Here is an 11,051-nt window from a genome sequence, read left to right as displayed (position 1 = left end):
AGAAAACCGTGGAAGAAATTGGAAATGTGACCACATATTTAAGAAGAGCCATCCATTTGACTCATCCTGTAAAGAAGGGAGACACAAGGAATAAGATATAAGCACATTTAAGCTAAAAAAACTGTGTTTTGCCTTTCAAAGTAAAATTTCCATGATCAAGGTTTTTTGATTATTGTGTCTGAACAATTATAGACAAGTTTGAAAACATTTGACACATGTTTTAGTGCTTTGGTATGCTACATTTTGAGTCTATACAGTTAGCACGATGTCAGCATCATGCTTATTATCCAAATTTCTGGGATTGGGGTGATTTGTGCCAAAGGGCCTGGGTGAGTTATAAGTAAGTAAGTAAGTAAAATGTATTGTAAGTAAGTAAAATGTATGTAAAAGTGCTGTACATAGTGCATTCAGTAGGTAAACAATGAAGGTAAAATAACAATAACGAAAATAAAAGACGTAAAGCCCATACATCCACATAAACACAGATAGTAGTGCAGAGGTAAGATAGTTAATGGGGAGGAAACACCAGGGTGTACATATGGGTTTTGAGCCATGATTTAAAGGCAGAAATGTAGGGGAATCACATTTGTCAGGTGGCAGTTGGTTCCACAAGCACGGAGCAACTAGTGCAAAGTACATTTCTGAGAGTTGTGCCAGTGGCATGGCTGTATACGCTGGTCACCAAAAGAAAGTGATTGTCTACAGTAGCTCAGAAGAGAGTGACATCTCAATTCCACTTAACGACACCACTGATGAGAGTTCAGATGGCCAGAAAGATGATGATGGTGACTTTGTCATTGTGAGCTTTGCAGGTAAAACCATTAGATTTGCTAGGCCTTGTTTAAGAAAATTGTCCTTCAATCTTTGTCAACTATTTACTTTATTTACTTTAAATACACCTTAAATAAGTGATTGTCTAATGGATTTGTCTTGCATTACAGTTTATGAGATATATAGCAATGGCACAATTCACCCCATGGTATTCTCTCCAACCGCACAACTTACACCACACCGGGGGCAAGTTGTGCATCAAGACAACTTTTTTTCTGAAAGCTATATTTCTTCAACAGTTTATTCCAGATCCAAAGTTTTTATTGCCAGGGATGCACAACACCCTGAAATATATGTACATATTTGAGTTGGAGACTTTACTGTCAAGGCCTCACTTTAAAGTCACTTTGAGTGAAAAGTTGCACAACTTAGGCCACTCTCCCCTACATGAATGATAAACACCTGATGTATGCCTATGTACTTTTTTTCCAATCATCTTTAAATGAATCATAATTTAATCCCACCCACATCACACTTTTTTTTCATCCAAATATATCATTTTAATTACCAAGTAAGTAAGTAGTAATTCCATTGGCAAATATATAGTATACTTTCTTATATATTAACTTAATTTACTAAAAAAAAACTCATTATTGATATAGCCTATTTTAGTATCAAGAATATAAACGCATTCAGACATTTAGAAAAAAAAGGGTTAACAAAGAGGAAAAATAACAAACTAAATAAATAAACACTAAATAATAATCAAAGTCTTCATCCCTGTAACCTGTGAGAATCATTTCCTTAGTCTACATCTGATCTGTTTCATGCTTGGACATGGCTAGAGTTCTTCATTGAAGCTGTGTGGCATTCACTTAACAGACAGATTCTCAATACTTTTTTGATCACAGACGCCCATATAGAATTGACATAATCCAGTTAATAATAAAATGCAGCAAAGTAAATGAAGCAGATGACACTGAAAAGAAACACACCCATTATTTTTTACTGTGCTATCATACTGTTAGCATGCTTTGCTAATTAGCACTGAACACAAATTGCAGCAACGGCTGATGGGCATCTTGTTAGTTGTGCAGGTATTGGCTCATAAATTCAGGGTAGAAAAATGGCTCTGAAAAATAAACAAATTACATTAAAGAAATAATTTAGGTAACAGGACTGAATGTTAAGATGTACCCCGTCAACTTTTGTTACAATATCATCAAATATACTGAAAATAAAAGGTGGGAACTTACTTTTGGTCTTCCAAACACGAGTTGATGGAGGTCATATGGTGACAGGTTCAAGGTTATCACTTAGCACAAGGCCCCAAAATGGCTGAAATGTCAACCGTGTTACGTGTCAACTGTGTTACCCATCAAGTACAACACAGTTGACAGGGAGTAACACGGTTGACAATGTTGACAGATTTTATTGTGATCGTTTAAAAAGTGTTATAATGGCGTCTTTTACTCATGTGCAGTCACTATTCAACTTAACACATTCCTCGACACATTGGCATTTTTCCAATCTAAAACCCAAAGAAATACAATTGTCCAAAGAAATGTTCCCAGCTCAGTCAGTAAGAAAACTACCCTAGTGAGCGAAAGGTTGATTGTTTGAAACCTCATCAGGACAGAATTTTTCAAGTCAAATACCCAAATTAAAGAAATAAAATCGCCGGAGAAAGCTCAACGTTTGAACAGAGAAGTAGCTCAGTCTGATTGCGGAATCCCTGGAGACTCAGAGGTTGTGTGATCAAACCCTTATATGGGCATTTTTTAAAAGTCCCACTGCCAAAGCACAGAAATAAGAGCGTCCAGAGAAAGGGTTCATGTGTGAACCGTCTCGGTGGCGTAGAAGGTCTTCTCGGAGCCATAGAGCAATGCAACCTTGTGGTGACTGGTTTGAATCCCACTGGGTACATATCACCTGGATAATACTCTGTTGGGAAGCTCTAAGTTCAACACCCCAAAGAAAAAGTTTAAACGGCCTGGAGAACAGGTCACAAAGCATGTGGCCTGGTGGGTTGGTCAGTGACACTTTCAAATGGGAGGTTTGCATCCAAATCCCATTCTGCCAATGTGGAACTTTTAAACTGCAATATCCTAAGCACGGAGATGAAAGCACACGGAGAAAGAGTTCTAGAGTCGACTGAGAACTAGCTCAGTCTGATCCTGATGATACTATTCTAAAGAGATCTTTATAAAAAACAATAAATATGTGGACACAATTATCCATCCATCCATCCATCCATCTTTCCATCCATGTCATTCACAATCTCTGTTTTCCTCTGTCGAAGATTTGGTTCGTAAAGAAAGCATAAAACATAGGTGTCTGTATACTCCAGCAGCGAGACAGCTTTTTATTATTAGTCCTAGCCACCTAGCCCGTCTGGAAGCTTGTCACAACATTCACAGGAGTGAAGCAGAACTACTGTTCAGAGCACCCAGCCTCACTTACAAGCCCCCTGTCCTCTCTGTGACCCCCCCCCCCCCCCTCCCCCGCCTGGGAAAAGGAAAAATAAATTCTGCAATGCATCCTACTGTACAGACAGTCAGCATCCCCCCCCCCCACCCCAAACTTCAGCATCAGACAGGGAGCTGCTTTCTAGTACCAAGTCAACCCCTCCATATTTTATCAGGAAGCAGTGCCGTCTGTTGGGAAACTATAGTTCTAAGGAAATACTGACATAGCTTTTTACTCAGGCTAAACTGCTTCACTGGCAACACATTTAAATGACTTTCTGGAGAGGCACATGCAGCTTCAATGAAGTCACTGAGGCAGTGTACCACTTTAAGGTGGAGTCAGCCATTCTGGAGAATGCTTGTTGTACATATTCTTTGTCAAAATCAGTCAATATCTACTGGAAAATAAATCTGGTGTTAATACACAGCATAGGCTCTGTGAACGTGCATGATGCTAGCTGCAATGGGCCCCCTTTGGTTACAGATCCAAGCCTGTGTATTAACACCCGATTGAGAAAATATGGCTATTTCTTCGGGTGGACAGATCTTATATGGATTTCTGGTCATTTGGGTTTGAAAATGCCCTCATCTAATACATGATCTAAAATGCTACTCAGATTCAATGAATAAAGTTTTTGTTACGGCCAAACTTCTGCTACACAATGTGACCTCCAGAGCAACTTTCTGTGCGCTCCATCAGAGGATGTTTTCCAGCGACCTTTTCAACAGAAAAAAAGTATTGTTAAAGTGTTTGTCTCCCTCTCTCTCTGACCCACTCCTCACCCCAGGCTTCCCAGAGGCATCTTGACACTTGAGTCATGTTTGCACCTGACCAACAACAGATTGTCTTAACAGAGAAAAAATGATTTCAGCGAATGGCAGCGCAGCTCTGTCCTCTGTGTCACCGTCCCTGTGGGAGAACAGACAGGTGTTATGTGTGTGAGGGACCGTGGACTGCATAAACACTTGTTCATTAGTTTTTTTTTTGGACAGCAAAGGTCATCCTAACTCTCTCTCTCTCACACACGCACACTTCCCAAAATCAGCTCCGAGCAATACCATCGTATTTACATATAGATAAGATTCCTAATGAAGGAGGCAGGCTGGAGCAGGTCCAGGGTTTGACAGCAGCGTGGTGTGTAGGTCTGTTTAGCATTCCTGGACGCTGTCAAGCTAAGAAAGCCTAGTGTCAAACCATAGTGACACTTTGGTTAAGTGGTGTGTGTGTTTTGTACATTGACCTTAAACCACCGGAACACTTCCTCACTTGGTGAAGACATTGGAAAAGAAGGACCACATAAACTTAGCACACAAAGTAAGGACATTTGTGTTGTAATAATGATTATTGGAAATACATCTTTGTTCACTTCCCTTGTGAATGGTGCCACAGTTGTAAGGAAAATGCATTTGTGGGTTAAGCAGCAGTGTTGAGAATGTGGGTTGGTCCCATGGGGAAAAAAAAGACAAATCTTCTCTGCCAATGCCAGACCACTTCACGAATACACTCTGCAACTTTTAAAGTGGAACTTTGATACTTTCAAACAGAAGGTCCAAATATTATAATGCTGATCAAACTACTCACACAGCCTACAAATGGACCATACCAATTCTGATGATTGATTCACTTTATTCATTTATTGTGGTATTAACCAGACATCCTTTTCAATTTCTGACATACAATAATTATGAATATATATGTTTTTTTTTTTCAAGTACCCAAGAAATGTCATTTGGCACACTGCCCTCGTATTACAGTGTGTGCATGGACTGCTCATAGTGAACCCACTGCATGTAGACATGACAACTCATCACATGCCAAATGAAATGAACTGAGACTTGCTCCAAGAACACCTTTTAAAACATACTTTGTCATTTCATACACAATTTTCAGTCAATACTGGTACAACAATGTAAAACTTGGGCTATTGGATAGAAATACATTAGAAAAACTTAAATGTCCTCTTCATTCCATTATTAGAAAGACACAAGGTGACACGCAGCCTTCAGAAGGGCTTTGAAGGACTAGTACACACAGGTGATCATGTAGTTCAAGTTTTATTGTCCCAACAACCATGCAGATTATCACTGCTCACTCCCATACACTGTTAATGGATGATGTTTTAAAAGAGGGATTTTAGAAGCCATGTATGTGAAGAGAAATGTGAACACAGCTTGCTTTTTTAAAACAGCCAACTAACAGCCAGTCATTAGTTATTAGTCATTAGAGTCTGTGCAAATCCAGTCTGAGATGACTGAGCCAGGAGTCTGCTAAACTGTTAATCTACACTTACAGCGCTTCACTATGGACAGCTCAGGACTGTGTGTGAGACGTGAATAGACAACAGGCGAGAACGGAGATGTGCGAGGTGAATTTTTTTGGGACAAGAAGAGTGCAATGTCTCTCTCTTCTTTCCAAACAGCATCAGAAGAGCCATCCATAACGTTGCCCCACACTCACTCACTCATGTCTTGTCCAGATCAGAATAGGATCATGTACAGAGGCGCCCAGCTGGACGCGTGATTGGCTAATCATTTTTCTTTCTAAAAAAAGTGTTTTTCCCCTCCGAGACTCTGTCTTTGGTTTCCTGCAGTTTCTCTGAGAACTTGTCCTTTGTCTCTTCCATTTTCTCAGAGAACTTGTCCTTGGTCTCTTCCATCTTCTCAGAGAAGAGTTCTTTAGTTTCCTCCATCTTCTCTGACAGTCTCTCCTTGGTCTCCTCCATTCTGTCCTGGATGTATTCTTTGACAGGTGGAGGTGTGGACAGGTAGCCGTGCTTACGCAGATACGTGATGGACAGTGACGTGCCGCCCAGAGTCACCGTGTAGCGGGCAGGGGTCGCAATCTGGAGGAAAGAAACAAACACAATGACAAAGGGTCAAAGCAGAGCCAAACTGAAGCCATCACTTAGAAATGACTTGATATGACTCTTAACACTGAGCAGAGCAGCTCAGATCTGGAGAGTGTCTCCACCAGTGACACTACAGGTAGGAGGGGTGTATACTGGACAGCAGAATATGGGTCAGAGTATGGAGCAATGGAACGACTGCAGTCAAGCCAGACGTCTTTGGTTTTTGCTTGGTCAAACCAGTGCTCCTATATTTAAGCCTCCGTATTGTGAGTGTATTTACAGTGAATGTAGAGACGGCTCAGGGCGAGCCAACAGGCACAGTGAGCGAACAGCGCTGGCCGCGTTAGTTACGTCACTATGGTGACATCATAGCAGCTACGTAGCTATGGTGACATCGTAGCAGCTACGTCACTATGGCGACATCGTAGCAGCTACGTCACTATGGCGACATCGTAGCAGCTACGTCACTATGGCGACATCGTAGCAGCTACGTCACTATGGCGACATCGTAGCAGCTACGTAACTATGACATTGTAGCAGTGGGACACAGTGTAGCTCGCTGATTAACTCAATGAGGAAAAGAAACGCCACACAATGATTCTGTCGACCAATCAAAAGACTGCAGTGTGTAACTCCACCTTTCCAGCACCCTTTCAGATGGCTTGTTTCCCTAAACGGAAGGGTGCCAAAATAGGAGCGGCTCAGCTCGCTTATTTTGGGACCCTACCCAACTTTTGTCAATGAAAACGCCAATGAAAGCGGGCTGAGGTGGTGCTCAGCGGAAACATGGCTTTTACATTTAAAAATTTTAAAAAATCATGCCGATCGATGAGACAGAAGGTTAAATATCCACTTTAATAACAACCAGAGGAGTGTGGATGAGATTACCTTGTACATGGCGTATGCAGTCAGAGCGTAGCCACTGGAGGAGTTTTTCAAAAGGCCGACGAGTGACTCTGGTAGACCCATCAGCTCCAGGAATGGCACAACGTTCACCCCTCTGAGAACAAGACAAACAGAGGCCCATGTTTGTATGGAGCTGACACAAACTCTGTAATGCCAGTGACATTTAATAACAGGACCTCCATAAACATAGTTATCCTAAAAGATGGTCTAGGTCTACAGTGATCCATTCTAAAGTTTTTATAAGTTGTATTAGTATACCAGTTAAAGGTCACAAATAATGCTCATTTTGAGGTTCAGAATTGTAATTTTGAGTTGTTTTCAAGATGAAGTGTCCAGAAAAACCTTTTTAGAATTCTCAGTGCCATTGCTGAATCTCCTCTTCTCAGCCTCTCTCTGAAAGGCTCTGTTTTATAACTGGTCTCTTTGAGCCACGCCTTCCAAAAGCACAGTGTGCTCTGATTGGTCTAATTGCAAGTTAGATTTGGAGGTGTGCTTATCACAGGTGGAGGTGATAAGCACACCAAGGTTGCGTTCCGAATCGCATACTCTTTCTTTTTTCTATTCTACATACTACATCCGACGATAAAAAGAATCTAGTTAGGATGCAGTAGGCATACTATTGGGACATACTTTACTCTCTTATTTCATCATAACATTGCGCCTTGATCTTGCCTTTATATCCGTCGCACTTCAAGTGCGCAATGGATTGTGGGTCAGAATCGCCCAAATAGGATGCAGTTTTCAACACTAACGATCTTGGCCGCATGAAGTAGGACATCCGGGTACTTCTAACCATCCTAAATCTGGCCACAAGAATCGGGACATCCTAAATCTTTTTTCTACATACTATATAGTAGAAAGTATGCGATTCGGAACGCAACCCAAGTTAGGTTGGAAATACAAGGGGCTTGGCATCTCCCCTTATGACATCATATAGTGAGAGCAATCTGACTGGGGGAGTTTGAACACACGTTTCAGAAAGTTGGAGAAAAAGAGAGAGGGTGGGGTTTTTTTCTCATACTTTTGGAGTGTCTAAGTCACATCAGGGACCCATATTAATGCTGAACCTTAAGATTGCACAGCAGTGGAAACACAGTTGATACAGATATATAATTCAACCTTATCGAGAGGTCAGATGAAAAGCCATACAAACTGAGAGCAGTCACTCACTGCATAGCAGCGTAGTAGAAGGTTCCGAACCAGACGCTGGAGGTGGCCAGGTGCACGGGGATCATGACCTTGCCGTACTGCTTGAAGGTCCTCTTGAACCTCTGGACCAGGCCTATGGACTTGTCCTGCAGGGGGTCCAGCTCTACAGGCTCCTGGGGCACAACCTCCTCTCTCTGTGTGTGAGGAGGGATAGGAGGAGGAGGAGGAGAGGGAGGGGTGGAGGAGCTGGCCTGAGCTGCTGCTGCTGCTTCCTCCTCCTGGTGTTTAGGCTGCTGTACTGCATGTCTGTAGGCTGAGGTGGACAGACAGCGCAGGCCTGTGTGTGCTGGTGGTGGTGGGGGGGACAGGCGGAGGACACAGACACACAACACTAGCGGTGGGGCATCAGGGACAGTGACGCCCAACAGGAAGGGACGCACCGCTGTGACCCGCCGCACTGCTCCAGAGTTTAATATACGCTGCATGATCATCATCCTCTTCTTCTTCTGCTCCTCTCTGCTGCTGCTGGGACGTCTAACCACAGACTGTCACAACAGGGACAAAGACTTGTTTAGCATGGGAAGGAAAAATCAACCTGACAATTATGTTTTAGATGAATTTGTGTCTGTAAAATGTGAGATGACCATTTTAAATTGCTACTAAAAGTTCTGAGTGACTGAGTCCAAAGCTAATACATTTGAGCTGCTTGATTTGCCCCCCATTAAGCCTCCATATCCGTTAACTATTTGGTCTATTCATATCATAAATTTTGACAAGTGATAGGGAATTTGGTTCCGAATTGATTAGCCGATTTGAATCGTTCCTATGCTTACAAGAAAATAATATGTACATCAAATGTCCGAATAAAAATCACTTTGCTGACCATTTAAATGCCCAGGTACAGCCTTAAAATGTCTGGGTACCTGTTCTCTGGTCACTCCTAAATGTTGACTGCAGACTGTATGAAACTGGGTCTACAGCAACCAACACATTTTGAATTAAAACCAAAATGATTTACAGTTATGGTAGTCATTCACTTCTGATGCCTTATTCCTATGCACCGGTTCCCATTATAAAAATAAATAAAAAATAAAAAAAACGACCTAGTTTGTTGTTGTAAAATACTAGCTACATGCATGCGATACCTACCTGTATTACAGATACATAGCACTGAAGCCACCAAAGCTACATGCTTACACACATATGACAGAAGAAAGTTCCTGGACATACCTTGGGTTACGATGACGATTCCACAACCATGAATGCAGCACCTGAAGCAAAACAAACGAACGGGTGAGTTTAATTCAGAAGGTTCAAGAATGTTCCTCTCTATAAGCACCACGCTAACTCACATTACGTTTTAAAACAGGGTAGCGTACACGCACTTTTGTAACACGACTCTTACTCTCATGTTACACAACTCTTGAAAAACACACCAGGTTGGCATCGAGCCCGTTATACAGGATGACGTAACATTTCTTTATAAAATAATACAAAATGATAATCTGTACGAATCTGTCCTGGCAGTTTCAACCCGGAAGTGCAATGCTAAAATGCATGCTAGCTTTACACACGCTTCTATTTTAGGCTGGTTGACATTGGGCAGTTTCGTCTGGAGGACACGGAAGGGGCAGCTGTAGTTCCCAGGTAGCTAGAGCATTGTCCTTCTGGGGACGAAGTAAACAGTATGTTATCTTATTAGCGCTGGTCCCACTCCAGACAGGGACTGACAGACGGCCTCGTTAAAGCCTGACTCTGAACGGTTGCCAAGTTTGTCTTCTGACGCCCGCCGTAAGCTAGTTAGCTGTTAGCTATAGATGCACTGCTAGCCCTCACAGGCAGGAAAATAAGTTGTCACCGTTTGAGTGGAACATATTAGAGCAGAGAGTAGAAAGCCGACATCACTTACGTTGAAAATGACGTGATGAGGGCAAGACAAAGCCGTGGCCCTCCAACCTGAGAGCCATTCCAAAGCGCCCGGACCTATGTGTGTCGTAGAAGGAGCACATTTATCGCTGCAGCAGCACGGACGGACTGCGTGGAGAGCAGCATGTAACCCTCTAGCGGGCGGAGAGTCACGGGAAATGTAGTTCGCAATCGTCTGGCGGGGAAGGGCTGTAAGCATGGACCTAATAGGCTTCAAGTCGCGAAAGAAATCAATTTCCCAGCTTCCCTAGTGCAAAGTCAACTTGTTGTGGAATAGCCATATGAAATCAGCCAGGTTTATTTCCCCCCTATGTGCACTGTACCATTTTATAATAGGTCCATGACTGTACCAAAGAACGACCTTCAAACACGGAAATAAGACTATTAAAGGGTCTGAATCAGGGTCTGAAAAAACATGCAGTCCCGTTTGATTCTACTTGTGTAATAATAACATTGTTGGATATTGTCAACTAAACTAAAGAAGACAAACATTCACTTTGTCTATAGCCCGGTACCCATTTACAAGACACAATAATAGGCTACAACATCATGTTGTCTAAAAAATAATAATATAAAAACACACTCAAACAAACGGGCCTTTAATCCTACGAGCCTGTGTGTATTTAAACCATTATAACGCACTCATGCACTACTAAACGTGACGCTTTGGCTTGCCCAACCACCAGCAATGCGCCCTTACGTGTGCGCAGTACTTGGGTTCAGTCAGCAGAGGGCGCTCTGCCCAAACTCCTGGAACTAGACTATTTTCTGTATCTGGTCATGCATAGTTGGGCAACAATAAATTAAAAAAAAGGCATTCCTCAAAAGTGAGTCTTGTCTCTATTAAGAATATATGACTGACAATATGTGTTCCAATGTCATGGTGAAGTCTCTAAATATCTATTTTTAATTTCAATTACAATAAGTGGTTGTAAATAACAGCGTCAGGTAGTCTATACCACTTGTCTCTCAGCTGACTTAT

General features: G+C 42.1%; 1 protein-coding gene across 1 annotated transcript; it reads right to left on the bottom strand.

Annotated features, from left to right (window-relative positions):
• Positions 1–4,862: 4,862 nt before the first annotated feature.
• Positions 4,863–10,172, bottom strand: fam210aa (family with sequence similarity 210 member Aa). The gene is made up of 5 exons (XM_080040022.1): positions 10,053–10,172; positions 9,374–9,414; positions 8,165–8,686; positions 6,977–7,088; positions 4,863–6,082 (listed from the first exon to the last, which is right to left on the bottom strand). The coding sequence occupies exons 3-5, from the start codon at positions 8,635–8,637 to the stop codon at positions 5,765–5,767; spliced, it is 903 nt and encodes a 300-aa protein (XP_079896148.1). The 5' UTR covers positions 8,638–8,686; positions 9,374–9,414; positions 10,053–10,172; the 3' UTR covers positions 4,863–5,764.
• Positions 10,173–11,051: the final 879 nt, after the last annotated feature.

The sequence above is a fragment of the Ammodytes marinus genome, assembly GCF_949987685.1.
Source record: "Ammodytes marinus genome assembly, chromosome: 13".
NCBI classification, from domain to species: Eukaryota; Metazoa; Chordata; class Actinopteri; order Uranoscopiformes; family Ammodytidae; genus Ammodytes; species Ammodytes marinus.
Note: the sequence above shows the minus strand (reverse complement) of the source record. Positions and strands in the feature narration are given on the sequence as shown.

Coding starts and splice junctions, on each gene's coding strand:
- fam210aa (XM_080040022.1), bottom strand. CDS start 8,637: ATGATGATCATGCAGCGTATATTAAACTCTGGAGCAGTGCGGCGGGTC. Junction 7,089..8,164: donor TTCTACTACGCTGCTATGCA/GTGAGTGACTGC, acceptor TCTTGTTCTCAG/AGGGGTGAACGTTGTGCCAT. Junction 6,083..6,976: donor CTGCATACGCCATGTACAAG/GTAATCTCATCC, acceptor TCTTTCCTCCAG/ATTGCGACCCCTGCCCGCTA.